The 25,755-nt window shown below is 34.1% G+C and overlaps 1 protein-coding gene and 1 non-coding gene across 14 annotated transcripts in view; one reads left to right on the top strand and one right to left on the bottom strand.

Annotated features, from left to right (window-relative positions):
* Nucleotides 1-25,755, bottom strand: part of ADK (adenosine kinase) — a 506,333-nt gene that overhangs the window by 70,573 nt on the left and 410,005 nt on the right. For all 13 annotated transcript variants that reach the window (XM_025434871.3, XM_025434878.3, XM_049108811.1 and 10 more), the window contains one exon: nt 17,158-17,272. In XM_025434871.3, coding sequence (XP_025290656.1) covers nt 17,158-17,272 — 115 coding nt within the window. The remainder of the gene's footprint in view (nt 1-17,157; nt 17,273-25,755) is intronic.
* On the top strand, nt 9,921-9,989 carry LOC112652047 (small nucleolar RNA U2-30). The gene has a single exon (XR_003131214.1). It is a non-coding gene; the product is annotated as a small nucleolar RNA U2-30 (small nucleolar RNA).

The raw sequence follows: 25,755 nt of genomic DNA, 5'->3' as shown, positions 1-25,755 counted from the left end.
CAAAGATTTATATGAAAAATTTCACAAAAAAACACCTTGAATCGTAGACTATAATCACATTATACAGCTTGTAAATGTAGACTCTTTAGTGAAGACATATTTCTACTGCTTTCAATTTTAGGGGAGTCTATCATTCACTTATTAAACACTAAACCATGAATATCTCCTGAAAATGAAGACATTTCTCTAGTGTTACCTGCTGCTTCTATGTAGATTTAAAATGGGATGAATATATTTATTTAATTTTAAATGTTACTTTGAACTTCTATTTCTGGTTTCTAGTATCAGAATTTCTATAATTTTATTAATAGATATATTATCTCCTAGTTTAGTCTCAACTACAAATTTTATTAATGGGTTACTGACTCTTTTTCCTTAATTTAAGGAAAGAAAATATTTAATAAAGCTAGTTCAGTAGCACTTCTTTTAGAAGGCACTTTAGTATGAACTGTCTCCATGGCTGAATTCATTACCCTTTCACATTAGTCTTTGTTTATCATCTTTAAACCAAACCAATCTTTATTAATTTTCTAAGGCATTTTCCCTAGTGCTCTTACCATGGTTTATATATAGCTTTTTCTCTACAATTTTCCTAACCCTATCAAATTTGTCTCACTCTAACCCCACAGGTTTATTCATTACTAATACCTTTTAGAGGGATTATTGCAGTTTTTATTCTTTGGCATTTAATTAGAAAATAAAAATATCTTCACGTTTAGTATTCACTGATCCCTCTGAAACAGGGCTTTATAAACAAATAAAAGTGCATTATGATAAACTGACCACAAGATGTTTCTCAGCCCAAATGATCTCTTCTTCCTTTGTATGCACTTCAAGATAATTAATTAATTAATTAATTAATTAATTAATGGGGAGGGGGAGAACAACAAGAGCAAGCAGGGAGGGTGGGCAGAGGGAGAGAATCTCAAGTAGACTCCATACCGAGTGCAGAGCCTGATGCGGAGCTCAGTTTCATGACCTTGAGATCATGGCCTGAGCTGAAATCAAGAATTAGATGCTTAACCCACTGAGCCACTCAGGCATCGCTCCTTCTGTATGTACTTTAAGCACTTAATCATGTACTGCCCAGCAAAGCATTAAAAAACCTATCACAACTTATCATTCATGTTTACCCACAAATCTCTCCCCAATATTTGACATTCTCTGTGATACATTATACCTTTTAAGGCCTCTTTGCATTTTTATCTTGTTATTCCATCAATTTATATTCCTTTGGAATCTCAACTTGCCAAAAATGAACTGTACTCTTCAAAGCCTCATTAAAACACCACTTCTTTGTGAAACTTTCTCCAATTCCTTGTGTCTTCTGTCCTATAAAGGGTAGTTCATTAAAGTCATATACTACTTCTCTTACTGTGTTAGTGGGTTATGCCTCTCCTAGATTTCAAGAAATAGAATTTTTGTCTCATTTATTTTTATAACCATAATTCTTGACACACAGTAGGTGCTCAGTAAAACCACAGTGATCTGAATTCATCTGTACTGCTACTTTACTGTTTTATCTATTGGTATTTTACCATTCCCACTTGTCCTGTTAGAGAGTCTCAGATTTCTTTAAGTTCTATATTACCTGGCATATTCTTAGCACATAATCAAAGATCTTTGAATTGGAAGAAATGTTAGAAATAGCACAGCACAAAAACTTAAGCAATACAAGAATTCATTTCACTAAATATCTTTGTTTTACTATCTATAATAAGGAGCATGACAATATGGACTGGTTTGCTCAGGATAGCCCTAGTATAATTAATGGTACTCTCTTTCACTCTCAAATATATCTGAGTTTTGTTAAGTTTTATGGTCATCTTAATAATGAAAAACTGTTTACTTCCTCATAAGTACTGGACAGTTGAACAGTCCTAATTATTGTATCTTTTGAATTCTGAACCATATGGATGTATTGCCTATTCAGAGAACAGTTAAAAAAAATTTCCCCTTTGTTATAAGGTAGGTAAGGGTAGAGTTTTCTAGAACTAAATGAAATAAAAATACAGGCAAAATTTAATATGATAAGTAAATCAGGGGCACCTGGGTGGCTCAGTTAGTTAAGTGTCTGAATTGATTTTGGCTCAGGTCCTGATCTCAGGGTTGTGAGACTAAGCCCTGTATTGGGCTCCATGCTGGTGTGGAGCCTGCTTAAGATTCTCCTCACCTCTCTCCTTCTCCCATTTGCTTGCACATGCATTCTCTCTCTCTCTCTCTCTCAAAAAAAAAAAAAAAAAAAAAAGATAAATAAATTGAATATTGGGCTAAGTGCTAAATGATTAATTTGACAACAAATTAGGACATTTTCTTAGGGCTTTAGATTGCTTATTAAACCAGAAAGGCACTGAATATAAGAACTTAAAATAGTTTAACAGAAGCAGAAAAAAGCTAAATAAACTTCATGGGCCAAGATTAAACAACAGGGGAAAATCCTTAGGAATAGTGGCTTCTATTTTGGCTACTTCAAAGGTCAATGAATATAAAAAATGATGTACACTTCTAAAGAAATTTAATTAGGATAAACTGTCTTGGCTAAGGCTTAAAGGAATAAAGCAATAGATAAGTCTTCATTTAAGCAGTTTTTAATGTCCAATGAGCAACCACTTTTTTCTTTTAACCTAAGAAAATTTTAACTGTTCAATGATCTGAATCAGATTTTTCTGCTACACCTCCGAAGACTTTTATCTGAGCCAAAGACATACACGCCATGTTTCAGCCAAAATAAAATTCTGCCGCCAAGCTGTAATGTTCTGAAAAATAAATTTTGGAGTCTAACTGAATTTTAGAAAAATCACTCACTGGGCAAAAACAGTAATTATTCTGAAAAACATTTGGTAATATACTTCTCAGATAAATATCCATTTATAATATATTTTCAAGAGTTTTCAATTATAGAAATTGACTTTGGAGTTTTAAAAGAAGATGGATACATTATCTAAGAACCATTTAATTTAATGTGTACATATATATCTATAAACATGTAGGTAAATGTAGCTATCATTAGATATCCTTCACATACACATAATGCATTTATAAGATATGTATACACACCTCCATGTGGGACTGTTTTAACCAGTTCTAAAAAATTCTAACTGAAGAGAAGTCTTAAAATTAGAGATTATATGGCTGAAGCTCTGAGAAACAGAGTTAAGCAAATATATACTAGATCATATACGTACATTTTCTTGAGTCAAAAGGTCTCTGGATGTATTCCTACAGGAAGATTTAGAATACAAAAATCTATTGGTATTGCTCTAATGGTTAAGTGTAATGAAGAGGCAGAAAGTGATCCTTTAAATATACATTCTCAGATACACTAAAAGCTATAAACCAGGGTTTTCCCAATCTTGGCATTCCTGTTATTTTGGGCCAGATAAATCTCTGTTGTTGATGGCTGTCCTGTATATTACAGGATATATAAGTGGCATCTTTGGCTTTTGTCCATTTCCTACTGCCCACCCAACTGTAACAACCAAAAGTGAAGGGAAAAACTGCTCCTGGTTGAGAACCACTGCTGTAAATAAATGAGGCAATGTAGTATAGAATAGATTAGACTGGATTGGGATTCAAGATGCTGGGATTTTTTTTTTTTTAAGATTCTATTTATTTATTTATGAGAGAGAAAGAGAGAGAAAGAGAGAGAGAGAGAGAGAGAGAGAGAAAGGCAGAGACACAGGCAGAGGGAGAAGCAGGCTCCAATGCAGGACTTGATCCCAGGTCTCCAAGATCACACTCTGGGCTGAAGGCAGCACTAAACCTCTGAGCCACCTGGGCTCCTTGACTTTTTTTTTGGGCCCGAGTTTTTTGGTCTGATCCAGTTTTTTTGGCTCTAACTTTGGGATCTTGTGTAAATTATTGCATCCACCCATTCTCAAAGTAGGTTATGGATGGTAGTATTGCTAAATCAGCTAAGAACCTTATATAACAGATGAATACACTTAATTTTCTTGAGCCATATATTTTTCTATTTTACAATTAAAAATATTGACTAGGAACTTTAATTTAGGCTCTAATGCCATAGCTTGTGATAAATCACTTCCTATACGATAAGCAGATAGAGAAGCTATACAATAAAAATAAAAAAAAATAAATGCAGGTATGAGAGCACTGTCAAGGTAGCCAAGACTTGGTAAGATAACGTTGCTGGGAGTAGAAAACCTTAAGAAGCTAGGGTGACATTTAAAAAGTTGATTTCCCCCTCAGGGCACTTGTAAATTTTTGGCACTGGGTTAGAGGTTGAGAATCTAGGAAAAGGGCTCTTAATAAGAGACAGAAAAGTCAACAGAGCTTTTGACAATCTCCAGGATGCTGAAACAAAAACTGGAGTTTGGGGCTGCCAAGGCAGTCAGAATTGAGGTATCATGTTCTTTAGGAGAAGGAAAGGTATTTGCCAAATTTGTAATGTTACAGGACAAGAAGGCAAGACACTAAGCAGAAGGCCTCTAAAAGGCAGAGTAGCATTTTTAGCACTCATATGGTGCCAACAACAACCTATCAAGTATGGGCCCTAGTAAATACTGTAGAATTTCAGTTGAGATTTCAGGAGAGTTATAGCATAGGAGTGGAGGCAAATTAAAAGCCTTAGAAAAGCTGTAACTCAACCTGGAGTTGGTTCAGTCCTCAAACTATCTGCTCTAGCTGTTTTTTTTTTTTTTTTAATTTATGATAGTCACAGAGAGAAAGAGAGGCAGAGACACAGGCAGAGGGAGAAGCAGGCTCCATGCACCGGGAGCCTGACGTGGGATTCGATCCCGGGTCTCCAGGATCGCGCCCTGGGCCAAAGGCAGGCGCCAAACCGCTGCGCCACCCAGGGATCCCTCTAGCTGTTTTTTTATAGGAAAATAATACCACCAACAGAAATGCTATAGTTTATTATGGACAATATATAGCATTTAATGAAAATATATCAGGCAAACCAAGACATGAGGCCTTCCCAAAAGAAGACAAAAAAAGACTCATAGATGACTAAGATATAATTTTTGAATATGCAAATTATTACTGTCAATAACATGTTCAAAAAATAAATGACAAGATAGATGATTATAGTATAGAACTGATGATAATAAAAAAAGGGATCTAATAATATAGAAAGTAAAAAATGTGACTAATGAAATAAAGAACTCAATGAGGTGTTGAAATGCAGATTGGACAAAGTAGAAGGGAGGATAGTGAACTAAATGCCAGGTCACTAAGATATGTGTAACTGGTGTTCCAATTAGAAAGAGAGGAATGTAGTATCCAAAGAGATAAAGGTTGGAAAATCTCCAAAACTGGTAAGAGTCATCAACCACAGATCCAAGTACTAAAAACTCTGCAGGATAAATACAAGAAAACCAGAACCAAGTCCAAAGTTAAAGTCAAAGAAAAATTCTAAAAACCAGACAGAGAAAGTGGAAATATATCTAAAGAAGCAAGAATAAGACTAACAACTGACTTCTTTTTTTTTTTTAAAGATTTTATTTATTTATTCACGATAGATATATATAGAAAGACAGAGAGAGGCAGAGACACAGGCAGAGGGAGAAGCAGGCTCCATTACAGGGAGCCCAACGTGGGACTTGATCCCGGGAGTCCAGGATCGCGCCCTGGGCCAAAGGCAGGCGCTAAACCACTGAGCCACCCAGGGATCCCCTAACAACTGACTTCTTGACAAAAATAAAAGAATCCAAAGATTATGGAAGTCACTGTAAAGAGTCAAAGAATATACCGTCTAATACAGAGTTCTATACTTATTGAAAGGCAAAATAAAAGATAACTGCAGGAGCGCCTGGGTAGCTCAATTGGTTAAGCATCCCACTTTTGTTTTCAGTTCAGGTCATGATCTCAGGGTTTTAAGATCAAGCCCTACGTTGGGCTCTGTGCTGAACATGGAGAGTGCTTGGGATTCCCTCTCCCCGCTCTCACTTTGCAGCAGCCCCCATGCTTGCTCCCTTCCCTTTTCTCAAAAAAAGAAAAAAAAATCTGCAAACAAAAATTAAGAGAATCCACATTCTCGGTGGAATAATAAAAGAAGCAAGGGGAGGCAGAAGAAAAATGATAAAATAATTCTTAATTATTCAGATGAAAACATGGAAATGCAGGAGGAGAAGAACAACAATGTAAAGAGTAAAATTCAACTGCACAAAATGATAACAGTATTTTGTCACTACAAGGCATTAAAATGTAGAATTAAGGTGACTGACAACAATAATACAGAAGGTTGGAGGTCTTAAATGGAATTAAAATCTTCTAAGATCTTCCATTGTACGAGAAGTGGCAAACCTTATAGTTTATGTTTGACTTCAATATGTCAAGGATACATTTTTGTAATCTTTAGGGCAAACATCAAAAGGATATACAACTGCCAAGCAAATAGAAAAGGAAATGAATAAAAAAAACCTTGTTCAATTCCAAAAGAAGCAGGAAAGAAGAAAAAAAGAAGATAAACATGTGAGACAAACAGGAAAACAAAGAGTAAGATGTGAGATAGGAATCCAATTATATGAGTAATGTATATTAAATATAAATAGACTCCAATTAAAAGATAGAATGAATTTAAAAAATACAATAAAGTGCATTCTAATTACCAAAAAAAATCTTGTATTTAAGAACAGAAAGTTTGAAAGTAAAGGGATTGGAAAGCCATGCAAACACTAAAACAACATAAAACTGGCAGTTAAACTAATAATAGATGCAAAAGATATTCATCATTAGAGGTAATGGAGGATATTTCCAAATGATAAAAGGTTCAATCCATCAAGAAGATAGAAAAATTCTAAACTTATACACGTCATTTACATACATATATATATAGCTTACACATGAATGAAAGCTTCAAAATATATAAAGCAGAACTAGATGGAACCAAAACGAGATATATAAAAATCCCAATCATAAGAGGACACTTTATTTTTATTTTATTTTGTGTTTTAAAGATGTTATTTATTTATTCATGAGAGACACAGAGAGAGAGGCAGAGACATAGGCAGAGGGAGAAGCAAGCTCCCTGTGGGTAGTCCGATGCAGAACTTGATCCCAAGACCCAGGATCATGATCTGAGCCAAAGACAGATGCCCAACCACTGAGCCAAACTGGCTCCCCATAGGAGGACACTTTAATAAACATTTCTCAATAACTGATAAAACAAGCAGATAAAAACTAAACAAGAGTATAAATGATCTGGACAACAAACTCAACAAAACTGACCTTTCTGTATATAGTAAGACTATATTTAAGAATGTTGGTATATTAAAAAAAAGGGATGGCAACATATATATTGTTTTCAAATGCACAAAAAATGTGTATAATACTGATCACATGATGTTCAATAAGACAAAGTTTCAACAAATTTTGAAGAACTAAATAAAATCATTCTGTCTGACCATGATAAAGTTAAACCAAAAATCAGAAAAAGATAATTAGAAAATATCTAAATATATTCCAGATATTTATAAATTAAGCAGAACTTCCTAAATAACTTCTAAAGAATATATCACAATAGTAACTAGAAAATGTTTTGAACTAAAAATAATAAAATAGACATATCAAAATTTAGAAATTTTGTAAGTAGAAAATAGAATAAAGAAAAAGTATGCAAAATTTAAAAAATAAAACATTCAATGGAGAAAATCAACAAAGACAGGGTTGGCTATTTTTCTTTTCATAAAAAGATTTTATTTATTTCAGAAGGAGAGCAAGAGAGCACGACTCCACAAGAGAAGCAGACTCCATGGTAAGCAGGGAACTGGTAATGGGGCTTAGTCCCAGAACCCTGGTATTATGACCTTGGCTTACTGCAGACTGAGCCACCCAGGTGCCCTCGTTCTTTACAAGACTAATAAAATTGATAAATCTTGTCATGGCCATGAAAATGTGCCTCTCAGATATTCCAAGTGGAACTATGGTCTGAAATTCACCACTGCATTCATACTGAGGCCACGTTTCCCTTGAGCACAACAGAGTAGCATAGAGACCTGTTCTTGAGATACATGGGATTCTTTTGGGCAACTTTGCTTGTTGGGCAACTTTGGCTTGTGGATTCCTCTCTGGCTTTGTCAAAACCTAACTGCATTGCAATCTATGTGTCTTCCTGCCCAACCTTCCTTTGGTCCTGCTAACACAAGGGTCAGACTTGTACAACAATTTGATAGGTTTCCCTGTTTCCTCAGGCTTCTAATTTATCTTCTGTTATAGGTGTTTCCTTCCATTAATCTCTTGAGTGTCAAGCCTCATCTTGGCATCTACTTCTTTTGAAAATCCAAATTAGCATAAACTTAAAGGAAGAGTGATCAAGGAAAAGAGAAAGAGCACACATTTATTTTTTTTTAATATTTTTTTATTATTTTTTTAAATTTATGATAGGCACACAGTGAGAGAGAGGCAGAGACACAGGCAGAGGGAGAAGCAGGCTCCATGCACCAGAAGCCCGATGTGGGACTCGATCCCGGGTCTCCAGGATCGCGCCCTGGGCCAAAGGCAGACGCCAAACCGCTGTGCCACCCAGGGATCCCTTTTTTTTTTTTTTTAAAGATTTTATTTATTTATTCATTAGAATACACAGAGAGGAGAGAGAGAGAGGCAGAAACACAGGCAGAGTAAGAAGCAGGCTCCATGCAGGGAGCCTGACGTAAGAGCACATATTTAATTCCAAGATTAGGAATCTAAAAAGGAACATCACTATAGATCCTACAGTAATTAAGAAGATGGAAGAATACTAGAAATAATTTTATGCTATTAAATTTGAGTACTTAGGTGAAATATACAAACCCTGAGAGAAATACAATTTATCAGAACTGACATAGAAAGAAATAGAAAATCGGGCACTCCTATTCAATTAAAGAAGAATCTGTAATGAAAAACTATCCAATAAAGTATTCTCTAGGCCCAGATATTTTGATGGGTGAACTCTTTCAAATATTTACATAAAAATTACCTCAAGCTTATAAAACTCTCCCAAAACAGAAAAAGGGCACTTCCTAATTCACTTCATAAGGTTATTAGAATGTTCCTGCACAAACTAACAAGGAAGTTACAAGAGAGAAAAATTAAGAAACAAACTCTTTCATAACACTGCAAAAATCTGAGATAAATATAATCAGATAAAATCCAGTGATATATTAAAAGAATATCATGACTCTACTGGGACTATCCCGATAATGTATGGAAAATGGAATGTTTACCATTCCAAAATCAAGCAGTAATTCACACATTAAAAAAGGGGGAGGGTGAAAAATCATATAGCAATCTCTAATAGGTACAGAAAAGTTATTTGATAAAATTCAACTCCCTTTATGACTAAAAACACCTCAACATCATCAACAACCAAACTCTTTGTAAACTATTAATGAAAGGAAACTTTCTTAATCTGTTAAAGAGTATCTATAAAGAGATTATAGCAAACTTTATCCTTTTTGATGAAATACTGAAGATTTTCCACGGGAGATTGGGAATGAGACAAAGATACTCACTATAACCAATAAAGAGATTACAGTAAACTTTATCCTTTTTGATGAAATACTGAAGATTTTCCATGGGAGATTGGGAATGAGACAAAGATACTCACTATAACCATTTCAGTTATACTCATAGTCACTGTGCTTCACTGTGCTAATAGTGTAGTAAGAAAAATAAAAAATAAATTCAAAGATTGGGAAAGAAGAAATTAAACTGTTATTATTCATAGATGATACCACTATATACACAGAAAATCCAAAAGAATCAACAGACATATTATTATAATTAATAAGTAGAAACAAAGCAAGTATAAAAATTCATATTCCAGTAAAACACAATTGGAAACTTAAAGTATGTCATTTAAAAATGATGTACCTGTATGTATAAAGGTGAGAGTGGATAACTGAGGACTTGTTGATAGATAAAAGACTGGAGGGTGAATTTGTGTGTATATAAAAGACTAATCAGTTTTTCTGACTAATTAGTAATGATGGAAAGGTTTTCTACTGATCTTTATAACTATGAATGTTTCTATACTTGATCTGAGCTCAGAATTAAAAAAAAAGGGTAGTACCAAAAAATAAATAATAAATGGGGATGCCCGGCTGGTTCAGTTGGTAGAGCATGTGACACATGATTTTAGGGTCGTGAGTTCAAGCCCCATGTTGGGCATAGAGCTCACATAAAGAAAATACAAAAAAAAAAAGGGGGGGGAGGGAATCTCATAAAAGTTATATATGTAAGACCATTATACTGAAAAAAAAATAACATTTTGAGAAAAATTAAAGACCACCTAAATTAATAGAGTAAAATACTCTATGGATTGGAAGACACAATATTGTAAAGATGTCAATTCTTTCCAAATGGGCTAAGATATTCGATATATAATTCAATTCAATAAAATTTTAGTAGGAATTAAGAAATTTCAGGGGGAAAACAATAATATGATTCTAAAATTTATGCGGAAATGCAAAGGGCCAAGAAAAGCCAGGATAAGCTTGAAGAACAAAGTTGGAAGTCTGGCATTACCAAATAAAAAGACTAATTATAAGTTAAGTAAATAAGAGTCTAAACTGGTTATAAAGATAAAGAAAACAACGGAATAGAATAGTCTAGAAAAAGACTGTCAGATATAAGGTAATGTGAAATGTGACAAAGGTATCAATTTACTGCAGTAAGGGTTGTTCCTTTTAATAAATGATGGTCGGTCAACTGGTTATTCATATGGGCAAAAGAAATGAATTGTCCCTCTACCTCATACCATATATAAAAATTAATTCTAATTCCAGGACTGTGAATGCAGATGAAAAGAGTAACATAAATTTTAAGGGGAAAAAAAAAAACAATAGGAAAACCTTTTAATGAGCTAGGGATATGCAAAGATTTTCTTTATAAGAATATGAAAAGTATTACCCATAAAGGAAAAACATTATTAACTGGTCTATATTAAAATTAAGAGCTTTATTTCTCAAAAGATACCATGAAGGGCATGAAAAGGAAAGCCACAAGGTGGGAGAATATAGTTGCAATACATTTATCTAACAAAAGACTTGTATGCAGACTGCTAATAGAATTATATATCAAGAAGACAATCTAATATAGGCAAAAGACTTCAACAGGAACTCTACAAAAGAAGATATCTAAATTCTAATAAGCAAATGAAAAGGGGCTCTACCTCACTAACTTAGGGAAAATCTAATGAAAGACACAATGAGAAACCAGAGCATACTCACCAGAATGGTTAAAATAAAAAACATGGACAGTAGAAAATGCTGATGAAAATGTGGAAAAATAAAAGCCATTCTATATACTGATGGTGGGCATATCAATTGGTACCACCACTTCAGAAAACTAGAAGTAAAAAAATGGAACTCTTCTGTAGCATAACTGTGGTTATGTGGTGGTAGTTTCATGATCTTACGCATTTGTTAAAGCACACAGAACCTTGACCATGAGGGGTGAACTGTACTTACTAACAAAACCAACCTAGATATGAAAGGAAACCAAAATGGAATACAAACTCTTAGAAACAAACCAAACTTTATTACAAATGAATAACGTAAACACACTGAAGTGGATGGAATAAAAGCACTAATCTGAAGTGACTCTGGAACAGTATTTTGACTGGACATCAGAGGGCTAAAGATGAAAAGAACTTTATAAACAAATAGTGAACTCTAGAAAGTAAATATATTGCGCACAAGAGTGTGGGTAAGTAATTCAAAACTACTTTAGGATGGAACAAATAAGTAAATATATTTTAGATAATGAGAGCCAAAACTTTCAATGACAGAGGAAGAAGTTAAAAGGAAGGAAAGGGTGTAGGCGAGAATGAACTCTGTTGTTGGACCAGAATCAAAGGTATCAGCAGTTTCAACTCATGGAATTCAAATATATAAATAGATAGATAGATATGGAAATAAATACAGATGGATATGTATGCATGAGTTATCATACGTACATATATTGCCAATCTATTTGCTAAGAAGGTCCCAAAGCAATGATCCTCAATTAGCAATGAGCATGTCTAGCACCCAGATCTGGGTTTCTAAATATCGTTTGCTAATTAAAGGAACCAGGATTACTTGAAGAAGTGGTTGATTCCAGGAATGAAAAGGAAAAAGACAAGCACCTAAAGCATCATAGGTTGTCAAAAAGTAAGATAACGCTCAAAAAAGTATGGAGACAGAGCAAGATGAAAAAGTCTATATATTGGGTGATTCTATTTCAAAAAGAGACAGAACTAAGTGTCAGTAGTAGAAGCCAAAATAACAGTTGCTTCTAAAGTGCTACAAGTGTTCTATCTTGATCTGGTAGTAGTGACACAGGTGTGTTCACTTAATAACTAGTAATACCAACTTCAGATGCATAAAACTTAAAAACAAACCGTACGAGATGTTCTATATTTTGATTATGGTGATTATTTAGTAAAACATACGTGTATTTCACTCTATGTAATCTATACCTCAATAAATGTGACTAAAGGTCCTTCCAAAATAATGCTATAATAGTTAACATTTGCCTAGGCTAATCTCCCAGGGCTAGGGCTGAGATCACTAAACTACAGAAACCATTCCCCAAAGACATTCCTTCATCAGAAATTTAACAGTTCCATATATGTTATTCTAAATTTTTTTACCTCCTTGCCTAATTAAAGGACTTTGTCTTTTGTGGTTACAAAAAACTAAAACAGAACATGAGTTAATAACTTAGTTGCTTATATTCCTGGTTAAGAAATAAATACTTCAAAAATCCAAAGAACTTTTTTCTATGAATGTCATACACAGACATTTTGAAAGAATGCTACTTAATTTGTTCTATCCACACCATCACCAAACTATGCCAACAAGATCATCATTTAAAATTACTTTGGCTATAGTATAATAACATTTTCAAAATGACTTATAACAATATATTGCAGGAGTAGGAGTTGTGATGATGTGCTGACATTATTCTTCCAGCTGCTGAAGTTGTTTTCCTTTAGAGTTGCATTTCCTATTCCAAATTTTCTGTACTTTATGTCTACTAGATTGCAAAGCACATTGACCTTTTCTTATAGAGTAATGTGCAGCACTGAGTATTATTAAAGAACATGAAAACTTAACTAGCAAATGGAGTGACAAGTTTCTTTTAGGTCTCAGGAACATGAAGACAAGTAACTTCAATAACCCCATTTACTTATAAGGAAATGACAAGGGCACTATGATGTGACTATCTTAAATTATAAGCAATCAAATGCAATGATTATTTAAAATGATAAACATAGATTGCTGGTAATACTAGATGAGTACATGATACTTTGTAATTTATCAAAAGAGAGAAGCACTCACCAAGACTTGACTTATTGAAGTACTAGACACTTAGTTGCTAAAAAGTTTTGTTTCTATCATCCCACAAAAGCATAAACTTGAGGCAACATCAAATCACCTAATCCAGTGGTTCTCAAAGTGAGATGGCAGATAGACAGCATTGCTATTTTACCTTTTCAACAAATACACAACCCTACACTGCCCTTCCCCCAGATTCTACATCCCATATTTCTCATCTATCTTTTCGAGGATGTATACTCTAGTCCTCTTCACAGGGATGTATCAGGTTGAAGTAAACATACTTCTATGAAGGCAGGGCTATATTTATCAAAAGTCTACTAGGTGATTCTGTCTGACATGGCAGCCCCTATCTTCCAGTTGAAAACCTCTGACCTAGTCTATTTTCTCCTTTTGGGCAAAATTACAATTCAAACAGCCCAGAAAGAATTCTCAAAGTATTCAGAAAAGTCTACAATTTATTCTTCAATGGACCTATTTCATTGTGTCACATAAGAGCCAAAGTGTGAAATGCATTATTTTCAACTTAGAATAAAAATCTTATTGCTTTTTCCAATTTTTAGGGACATGTTTTGTACAGAAAGTTGGAGAAATGTAAACTTTCTGTAAAGACATATATCTATATTATGTGGATGTATGTACATATGCATGTATATAAAATATTTATTTTTGTAATTGTTAATATAATAAGGTGTTAATACATGAAGACCTCATTAGTAGTTGCTGTCCAGTAGGTAATACAAATCTTTAGTCTAAGTTTTTCTATATTTATAGACACAAGAATGATTTCCTTGACCTGACTCCCATGCTACCTAATAGGTTCATTCAACATTTATTAAAAAGGATCAAAATATACAAAATCATATTTTTTTTTCGTGCCTGTCATTTCTGGCTTCTTACTCTTACTACTTTCCAGCACTCCTTGCCACCTTCCACCCCCACCCCCAAAAAAGCTTGGAACTCAATTAGCTTGCAAGCAATGAGACAATGGTTGATATGTGACAAAACCTCTGGGCTAGATGGATATACAAAGTGGATACACAACTGAAATAGAGCCAACCAAAAAAATAAGTGTTAAAGACTTCAGATCCACAGTTTAGTAAAGAGGGATTCAAAGAACTACATGTATAAAATAACAGAAAGTGGTTTATAGACGCAAAATCTCAAAAGGAGAAAGGTCTCTAGCATTAAATACCAAGAAAACTGATTTTGTTACATTATTGCTAAATGCCACAAACTTAGCAATGATCATTTAAAAATACTCTACAGTGTGAGGTTTAAGGAACAACGATTCCTAATTAGTGTTTTAAAAAGTGTGTTAGCACTGCCTTGTGCCATTCTGGAATGTCACTTATGGTAAATTAAGGGACACTTTCCCTCCCCATCTTCCATTAGTATTTTAATGCTAGGAGGTGGGAAAAAGCTGATCCATATTCAAGAGCAAAGGAGGAAAAACAATAACAAATTGGCATCTCTTCTGTGAATTGCCCCACAGGCCAAGCATTTTTATGTTCTTAATCATTATTAAATGACTTAACATGACACCCAGAGCCTGGCGAATGATTGCATCCTGACATGAGAACGAATTACAAATGAAATGAAAGATCAAGCCGTATTAGAGGATTGCCTCTGGGAAATGAAAATCTTTAATTCTCTTTTATTATTGACATTTATTTGGCTGCCATGAATAACAACACAGCAAAGAGATTCAGCTATGCTTGTGCACTGAATAGCTTATCCCAGGGCTCAAAACTGCATTAACATTTATCATGTTTGCTTTTGTAGCTGACACCACTGAACAGATTCTCTATCCATCTTGTATTTATCATGCATTGCAGATATAGTGCATCCTCTAATTTAAGTTCATTTTCATATAGTAGGAAGAGAAAAGATTAGCCAATGTCTCTCCTCAAATAAATTCCTGCTAGTAAGTATTCCTAAGAATGGTTTAATAGATTTAATAAAGAACAAAATGAGTTGACAAAGAAATTGAATCACAGGAGGCGGGGGGCTAATTTTAAAGATTTCAACTTTGGGGAAATTGTGCAAATTCACGATGAAGAAGACACTTGTACAATATGTATATCTGGAATATGTAAAGCCTTAAAATAAATGTCTCTATAAAGAGCAACCAAAGAGCATTTTATGAATCTGAAGGCAGTACTACAGTTCCTGTAAGATAAGAAGTCTGCATGTTTTTCACTTTTCTAAACAGTATTCATTGCTAAGACAGGAACAGGCCACATCCTATATGAAGACAGCAATCCAGATAGTTATTATCAATGCAGGGATGTCTTTTCATGACATTTCTTTTCTCTCTTGCACAAATTAACAGCGTGGCTTTTTCTGTCACAGTAATAAAAGATTACATGGTACTTGATGCCTTTGCTTATATGATCCTCTTTGCTAATACAATTGGATTGCCCTCCTTTCTTTAATTCCCTCCTAGAATTCAAGGCTGAGCAAACATATCAATATATCTTGGGAAAATCACTTAGTATCTCTTGATTCTTTTATTTCTTTTAAAAAAAAAGATTTATTTATTTTAGAGAGAGAGAAAGAGTGAGCAAGCATGGGTGGGAAGAGGGGCAGAGGTAGAGGTAGAGAATCTTAAGCAGACTCCCCGCTGAACATGGAGCCCAATGTGGGGCTGGATCCCATGATCATGACCTAAGCTGAAACGAAGAGGTGGACACTCAACTGACTAAGCCACTCAGTCATCCCTATATCTGATTCTTGATTGGAAATTATTTTTTACTTTTATTTGTTTTTTTTTTTTTATAATTTTGATCATAGAAAATTTTAAACATATATACAAGTGGAGGTAATAACATAATGACCACTCCTCATATACCCATCACCAGCTTCTACAATTATTAACTCATGATGAATCTCATTTCATCTATAACTCCACTATTTGTCACTCAGGGAATTAATATTAAATAGATATTTTCTTAAGTAAGTCTGTGAATGTTGCTTTTGACAATTCTAAAGTAAGAAAGTTGGAATAAATGAATTCTAGGGTTTCTTCTCTCCAAAATTTGACAATAATCTTTTCTTTGACCCTTTCCAGGAATATATGTATGTGTGTGTGTGTGTGTGTGTGTGTGTACACACATACATTTTAAAGATTTTATTTACTTGAGAGAAAGACTGAAAGAGGGAGAGAGAGAGAGAGAGAGAGAGAGAGAGCGAGCGCGTACAGGCAGGGAGAAAGGGAGAAGCAGGGAGCCTGATGCACGGTTTGATCCCAGGACCCAGGGATCACGACTTGAGCTGAAGGTAGATGTTTGACTGGGCCACTCAGGCACCCCTCAGGCTTATATATTTAAGAAAACTTTCCTTCATATTCATTTTAGAACTACCATATGATTTCTGGGTGTTTATCTGAAAGGAACAAATATGCTAACTCAAAAATATATCTATACCCCCATGCTCATTGCAGCATTATTTATAATAGCTAAGACAATAGTCCACTGACGGATGAATGAAGAAAATGTGAAACACACACACACACACACACACACACACACACACACACACACACTATTCAGACATAAAAAGAGAAGACAATCCTGCCATTTAAACAATATGGATGAACCCCGAGGGCATTATGCCAAGTTAAATCATTCAGAGAGAGAAAGACAAATATTGTACGATCTTACTTGTATGTGGAATCTAAAACAAACAAAACAAAACTGAACTCATAAATACAGAGAATAGATTGGTGGTTGCCAGACACAGGGGTGGTAATGGGGTAAGCAAAATGCATGGAGGTGGTTAAAAAAAAGAAAGGTGTGTTATTTTCAAATAAATTATAAGAGAGTATAGAATTCTGTTATAAATGACTAATCTTCATTATACTGTGCTTGCATACAATTTCCACATGTACCTGTAGCCATTATAGTATCTTCTCTCCCTTGGGTGAAAATCACGATTCGTTGCCTCTTCTGGTTCACCTTTGGCAGAGCTTGTGTCTTTCTGGCTATCTCTTTAATGTCTTCAGTCTATTAATAGAGAGGAGGGAAAAGTTTTCATAACTAGTACAAAAAAGCAAAACTTAGATTAAGGATTTAGCTTGTCATGTTCAAAATATGAGAAATATGCACCCCCTATTATAAGTTATTATTTAAAAATTTTAACCATATGTAAAAATAAATAGTGCAATAGCCTCCAAGAGACCACCATCAAGTTGCAACAATTTTAAATTTATGATAAATTTTATTTCATCTACGGTCTCACCCACTTGCCTTTCATATTATTTTGAAACAAATCCCAGATACAATATAATATTATTTGTGAATGTTTTATTATGTACCCCTGAAAGGTAATGACTTACACATAACCGCATAACTACTGTATTTAAAAAAAAATTAACAATAATTTCTTATTATCAGCAAATAGCCAACTTTCAATTTCTAATTAAAGAGAGATTTATAAAAAAAAAAAAGGAATACTTAATTATTTTAGAGGTTTAGAGAATTATGCTGACAATGGAAATAATGTTACTAAACTGCCAAATTTTTCCAAGTTCTAAAATGAGAGAAAGAGATGCTGTTTCCTACAGACTTTATTTTATTTAAAAAAGATAAAGGAAAAAAAATAAAAAAGATAAAGGTAGGGACGCCTGGGTAGCTCAGTGATTGAGCATCTGCCTTTGGTTCAGGGCGTGATCCTGGAGTCCTGGGATTGAGTCCCACATTGGGCTCCCTGTGGGGAGCCTGCTTCTCCCTCTGCCTGTGTCTCCCTCTGCCTGTGTCTCCCTCTGCCTCTTTCTCTGTGTCTCTCATGAATAAGTAAATAAAATCTTAAAAAAAAAAAGATTAAAGGTAAAAAAAAATCCAAACTAATTCTAGGAACTTGATACTACTTGTCAGATCATATAGAACATGAAGTTTACATCATAAATGTTCCGACTTGAAAACTAATTCTTGAGCTATTATCAGTAGGGTTTTTAGAATCATCTTTTCAACTATTTTAGATAATTTAAAAATCCAAGTCTGAATTCAGTGGGCCTCTAATCCATCCATAGTTTGGGCTTTACTGGTAGTCTATCACTGTGTAGTTTTAAAGAGTTATGGAGAGAGTAACACATACCAGAGGAGAAATATATCTGAGTGGTATCAAGATGTTTAATTAGAACAGAGGTAGACAAATCATAATGGTTACAAAGAACATCAGAAACTATGATATTTTTAAAGGTATGAAAATCTTTAGTGAAATATTTGTATGCTGTTTGTTCACTACATACTTAAGAAATTCCAGATGATAAATGAAGCTAAGCTTCTACTATACCTAACATGATGATTCTAGACAACCGTAGTTTCTGAAAAGAATAGCCATGTGTGGTAAGACAATGCTGCTGACCTTTCAAACATGCTGAGTATTTCACTTTGTGTTGTTCATTTTAGAACAAAACTAAGCCTGATAATATGAGAAAAGAAATTCTTTAGGGAAAAACTATTAGAAATGACTAGTAACAGCTGAAAGGACCCCCCCACCCCAAAAAAAAGAAAATTAAAATTAAAAGAAGTCACATAATGATGATATTTTCATTCTCTCAAATAAACATATATATTAAATTAAAATGACTGACATATATTTTCCCAATTTCCTTACCACACTTAAGTTTCACATCTGTCAGCATTTTACTTATGATTGAGTACAGTTCCTATTTAATAAAGATAAAGGGGTAAAGCCCAGAAACACATAGTTTCATTTTATCAACTTGGGAACAGAATACCATTGCATGTAGTGGATATTTTTAAAATAGAGATCTTTCTTCAATGTGTTATAAGGAATTATTTAAGAATGAAAATTCATGGTTGTCTTTTACCAAGCCAGTGGAAAGATATATTTTTTAATGGGAGCTTTGGTAATCTAATCAAAGAAAACTTTCTTCTTCTTCTTTTTTTTTTTTTAAAGATCATTTATTTATTCCTGAGACACACAGAGAGAGAGAGAGAGAGAGAGAGAGAGGGGCAGAGACACAGCCTGGAGAAGCAGGCTCCACGCAGGGAGCCCGATGCAGGACTCAATCCCAAGACTCCAGGATTATGCCCTAGACTGAAGGCAGGTGCTAAACTGCTGAGCCCCTGAGGCATCCCTCAAAGAAACCTATCTTATCTCTCAAATGAAATCTTACAAAAATGGCAATTCAAGATTGAAATAAACTTCCCAAATATAAAACACAAATCTTTTCAGAATGGTTAAGCTTTATTCTAGTTGTATCCATATCCACGTTCATACAAAACTCCTTTGTCACTCGGGGATCACTGTCAGTGAACACCAAATTTAAATTTCTTACTATGTCTTTGAGAAGCCATTGCTTTGGCCTCAATAGTTGATCCCCATCTAGTATGGAATCTTAAAACCTCCACATTGTCTTCTCAAAGTTACATATTTCTAGTTCTGCTGCTACCTCCATCTCTCTGTAGACTCTTCTTCCTTATACTTGGGCTAACACTTAACAGAATTATGAAATTACAGGAGACTTGAGAGTGTGACACACCTGGATTTCTGCTATTTGAGGAGGTAAATAAACCTCTGTGAGGGTCCATTTCCTTATCTACAAAACTAAGAAAATAATTATGTTGAAAGACATTTGGGGATGCCTGGGGGCACAGTCATTTGAGTGTCTAACTCTTAGTTTCTTTTTTTTTTTTTTCTTAGTTTCAGCTCAGGTTGTGATCTCAGGGTCATGGGATTGAGCCCTGCCTCAGGCTCCATGCTCTGAGCGGAGTCTGCTTTAAAGACTCTCTCCCTTCCGTGCGCGCTCTCTCTCTCAAATAAATATTTTGAAAAAATGACATTGGGAAAGAAATATGCCAAAATTAGTGGGCAAAAGTTGGAAGAGAATCCGGATATTTGCATAGTCTCAAAGTATCTCCTCTAAGATACTTCTCATTACAGATTAGTAGGTGAAATGAGATATTTGCATAGTCCTCAAATATCGCCCCCAAGATATTTATTAAATACAATAAGAAAGCAATAATATTACAAAAAATAAGCTGGCATACACCATCTTAACCCAGTGATGAAAGTTAACATCATCAACATTAAGGCATGGGATGTCATCTATGTCCCTGATACGATACACTAGAAGAGCAAATCACTTATGTGGTATTTCTGGCAAAAATGCATAACCTCAACTTAAATAACAGATAATATCTGAAAAAGTCAAATTGAGGGGCATCCTATAAAATGATTGACAAATATTCTTTTTTTTAAAAAATATTTATTTATTTATTTCAAACAGAGGGAGCTGGAGAGGGAGAAGCAGGCTCCCTGCAGAGCAGGGAGTCCAATGCAGGGCTTGACTCACAACACTAGTCGAAGGCAGATGCATAACTGACTAAACCACCCAGATGCCCTGACAAGTACTGGATCAAGATCATGAACAAGGAAAGAATGAGAAACTGTCACAGATAGGAAGAAACTAAGGAGACATAACAGATAAATGCAATTTGTTTTCCTGGATTAGATTCTGGATCAGAAAAAGGAAATTAAGGAGAAATTGGTGAAATCAGAATAAAAACTGTAGTTTAGTTACTGGTATCATACTAATGCTTACTTCTTTGTTTGGATAATTATACCTTTATTTGTGTAAAATGTTACATTAGGGAAGGCTGAGTGTACTATTTTTGCTAATTTTCTTAGTGTAAAATTATTTCAAAATAAAAAGTTGAACATAATTGTTGTGAAGAAAGAAGAGAAGGTAAGTGAAAGAGCTTAATGCAATATTTAGCACATGCTAAATAGTTAATAAATATTAATTTCTTTCCTCTAATGACCATCATTTTAATACTCTCCAAAACTGTTATATCCTGAGGTTGCCCCCAAATCTCTAAAAAGGGCCTCAAGAGTTTTGTGTATTGGGAATTCAATTATGATATCTAATAAGGGAGGAGAGAAAGGAAAAGGGGGGAGGAGTAGAAGAAAGCTCATACAATTTAGCTATGAGCCATGTATGTAACTCTAAAGTACTCACTAAACTTAATTTCTATAGGTGGATACCATATCCTTATTCTGTAGGTGAATAAACTGAGTCACAGAGAGGTTAAGAAGCTTCCTAACATCATAAAGATACTAAGTGCTAGTGCCAGGCAGGGCTAGCACCCACAGAGTCTGACTTCAGAAATTACACTCTTAACGGATATTCCATGCTATCTGCAGATTGTACTGCTTTTTTGAATTCCGGCAGTGTGCTTTCTGTTATCACAAAACTATAGCATGTTGAACTGAAATAATTTTTCTGCCACATGCACAAATCATTGCTGATCTTGTATTTAGGTTTGCTCCCCGCCCCCCTTAATTATTCTGGCTTGCATATTACCCTAGTGATTCTCAATTTTTGACTTCCAAGATATTTCTCATTTCCAAGGTCATTTGGAAATCAAATCTCCTCCTCCAATATGTTAGGATGTGAGAAAGAAATAAGTGTAGTTTATAAAGAGTACGAGACTTAAAGAGCTGGCTCTGGTTCTGGCTCCAGATGTATTAGCTATGTGTGACCTTGAACAAGTCATGGAGCCTATTTTTTATCTGTTGAACTGATAAGGCATAACATGCTAACTCCCAAAAGGTTTGTGTGAGTATTAAATGCATTAATGATATGTTGGAAAGGTTTTATCAACTGTGAAGCATTTTATAAATGTTAAATTATGCTTTTATTGTCACTGGTGATCACACACCTTAAATTTAGCATTGTCTTTCAAATTAAAGAATACACTCTCTTCATTCCATTTTTAACAAGCTGATGATACAAATGTTAATAATCTACCTATTCCTATGGAATACCAATTGTGGTGTTCCCACACATTGCCTCACTTAACCATATCACATTCTTTTGTTTTCCAAATAGAAACTCCTGTAATAATTATGGTGTTCACATGACGTGTCAGTCCCCAGTCTTATCTCCTACCACCTCCTCCTCACTTACTTCATTCCAGTCACATTGGCCTTTTGTCAGTTCTTGGAGTTCACAGTACATTACGCTCTTTCTCCTTTGGGGGCCTGTGTACTCTTGTTTTCTCTGTTTGAAATTTGTTTCCCTGTTGTTTGTTTTGCTTTTTTCTGTCAATGCTAGATATCCATATTTTTCAAGTTTTACTTTCCTCAGAGAGTCATTCCATGACTATTGTATTTAAAACATAGAAACCTCTCCCACATTCTCTTTCACAGTATATTTTCTGGTCATTTCTGTCTTGTTTCAGGGTCTATCAAAGTGTCAGGTACAGAGTTAGTGCTTAGTAAATATTTACTGAATGAATAAATGATTAAATGAAGAGAGCTAAAAGATGACCTTTCTCTTTCTGTTAACCTACTCTTTTAAAAAAAACGGTCTTCTTTTGGGACTCAGTCACCTAGAAAAGCAGCATTGTATTCTCTTAGCCAGCAGGACCTAACATAGTGTCTTATTTCCAGAAACTCTGTGTGATCATTCATTGTATTCTTTGTATTTGTGAGGAACACAAGAACCTTAGAAAAATCTCAGAGACTACTTTGGGAATCAATATCTCCTGAATACTCTGTGGACTTTCTATCCAGTGTTGATCAATGGAATTTTTGTGATGATGGATATGTTCTATATATGCATAGTCCAATATGGTAGTCCCTAGCTACATAGACTACAAAGTACACTTGAAATGTGCCCACTGAGATTTAGGAACTGAGTTTTAAATTTTATTTAATTTTAATTAATTTGAATTTAAATAGTCGTATGTGGCTAATGGATGCCATACTGGATAGCACAATTCAATACTTTCCTGTCTCAGTGGTATGAGATGATAGAGTCATCAATGGTCAGAGAAAGATTTCAAGTCCAGGATCCTCTGGTTAGAGTCAGGGGCTGTGGGGGAAAGTTGGGAAAAGGACTGCTTTGTTTCCTCGATGGTCAGAAGTAATATATCTTAGAGATCTAAAATAAAATTAAAATTCGTTGCTTGGAGTAAAACTGAATAAATGACCCAGTAGAGAAGGTTTGAATTATCTTCATCATTTGGCAGAGTCCATTGCACAAAGAATATACAAAGTATATTATATTTAGGTTTACGGAGATATTTTCTTTATTTAATAAATCAATTTTCAATACAGCTTTTTAAAAGGTTTCATAATGAAACATTTTTAAGTAACCTTATTTTTATTTAGGTTCTAAAAATACAAACCTTTAATCGGTTCAGTTCAAGATAAAGTTGATTTAAAAACACACTGCAGTCTGAACTGATTTTACAGAATAATAAAAGGCCTCATGAAACTTTTTACCTCAAGAATTGTCATTTTAAATTCTTAGCAGGTCTGTCATTTAAATCAGGCACTATGCAATTTCCTAATATATATATATATATATATATATATATATATATATATATATATCCTCTCCTGCTTTGTGCTCTGCCTAGCTCCAGTTTTTATCTCATTCTCCAGTGCCCTCCTAAGCTGCCTCTTCTTACTGAAAATTGCCCAATTCATTTTAAAGATTAAAGATTTTTTTAAAAGAAAGATTATCTAAAATTTGCAGAGAAGCTAACCAGAATATCATAAACAATGCCACTGAAGATATTTCCTGATGAATAAACACTGGTATTTTTAGAGGCATTTGGACTGGTCTGTTAACAGACATATCACTAGTGGCAATACTCAGTGGCTTTGGGAACTGATTGGGATTTATAATAGAAAATGAGGGTAGGACAGCAGAGCTGGTGGAAAGAAAAAAAATGCTCACCTTTCTTTTTAATCTTCTCATTTCTTTCCTCATTCATGCCCCAATTTAGAGGCAAAATTAAGGTTGAGAGGGATAAAATGCAGATTTTGTCTAGTTTGTCACAGATCTGAGAGCATTAACACATTTCTATAGGTATTAAACCATCAAGATAAAGTGATTTATTCTTGTTTGATTATTTAAAAACACCAAATTTAAACTTAGGCTTTCCTATTACTGTCTAATGGGCTAAGGAAACGTTAATGACCTTTTAAAATAATTGAATTCCTCTAGATAACATTCCATATATGGATTAATAAAAATATTCTACTCACGGCTCTTATATATACTTCAATGCTTGTAGTATTTTAGGGAATTCACGAAGGGACACATCAAGACATGGTATGCTTTACCTAATCTAACATATCACTGTCAGCATCACCAAGAGTAGTTTTGCTATGTTAGAATGTAATAAGACATACTATTATAAATATCATCACTTTGTTTATATGCTGTAATCAATTATGGCAGATTTATGGTTAAAAAAAATCTAGAATCAGTAAATAAGAACTAATGGATAGGTTAATATGGTGCCACTTAGTAGAAAATAGAAAAAGTAGTTTGTTGCTAAGACTGAATTTAAACCAAGCATATTCAAAGCATGTAGCTCAAGTGGGCAATAAAAGTTAGAACTAGGTTTAATAAACTATTTAAAAATTATTATCTGCAGGTACTACAGAATCATGATCATTTGTTATGCAACATGTTATATTTCTTTTTTTTTTTTTTTTTTTTTTTAAATTATTTTATTTTATTTTATTTATGATAGTCACAGAGAGAGAGAGAGAGAAAGGCAGAGACCTAGGCAGAGGGAGAAGCAGGCTCCATGCACCAGGAGCCCGACGTGGGATTCGATCCTGGGTCTCCAGGATCACGCCCTGGGCCAAAGGCAGGCACCAAACCGCTGCGCCACCCAGGGATCCCAACATGTTATATTTCTAAGCATATACAAAACCAGTTATTTTCTAGAACTAAAATACGTTTTTTTAATGGTAACACTGAAAACAAGCTATAAATTTACATTTTACTAGCTTTTATCTATGGAAAATATTGATGTAACAAAAGAGAATATCAATTGTTAATATTAAAACTTAACATTAGTGAAATTTTAAGACATGACTGAAAACATTTACTTATATTTTCATGATCAAACATTTAATGTTTAAATTGAATATTACCCTGAGTATATCTACTTGTGAATACCAATTGCCAGTTTGGGAAATTACAAAGTGAAACTTAAATTAGATAAAAAAAATACTTGGAAATCTTTATTCTTTCTACATGTGACTCAACCCTGTATTTATAAGAATATATTAAAACCAAAAAGAAAACTCCCAAGAAGCTATCATAGTTCTAATAATCAAGTATTTTGAGGCAAGCTTTCCTGCCTGATATGGTTTTTTCATAGGATCTAGCTTTTTTCATAGAATACTTATAACACAAGCTATTGTCTTCCTCCAAGAAGAGGAAGCTTTATATCTGGTTGTCAAGTCCTATGACATGGGTAACATGCACATGTATTACTTTGTTGCTCGATAATGAATCTGTCTTTAGTACATTTAAATAATAGTTCCATCACAAATTCATACAACACTTTTCTCTAAAGAGTTCAAAGTTAGCTTACTGATATATCTAATCAATGCTCACAGATTCTCTAGATGGTAGACAATACTGAGCATGTAAATAAAGAAAGAATTTCTATATTCCAGCTCTACTCAGTTTAATTTTTAA

Source organism: Canis lupus, chromosome 4, assembly GCF_003254725.2.
Source record: "Canis lupus dingo isolate Sandy chromosome 4, ASM325472v2, whole genome shotgun sequence".
Lineage (NCBI taxonomy): Eukaryota > Metazoa > Chordata > Mammalia > Carnivora > Canidae > Canis > Canis lupus.
Note: the sequence above shows the minus strand (reverse complement) of the source record. Positions and strands in the feature narration are given on the sequence as shown.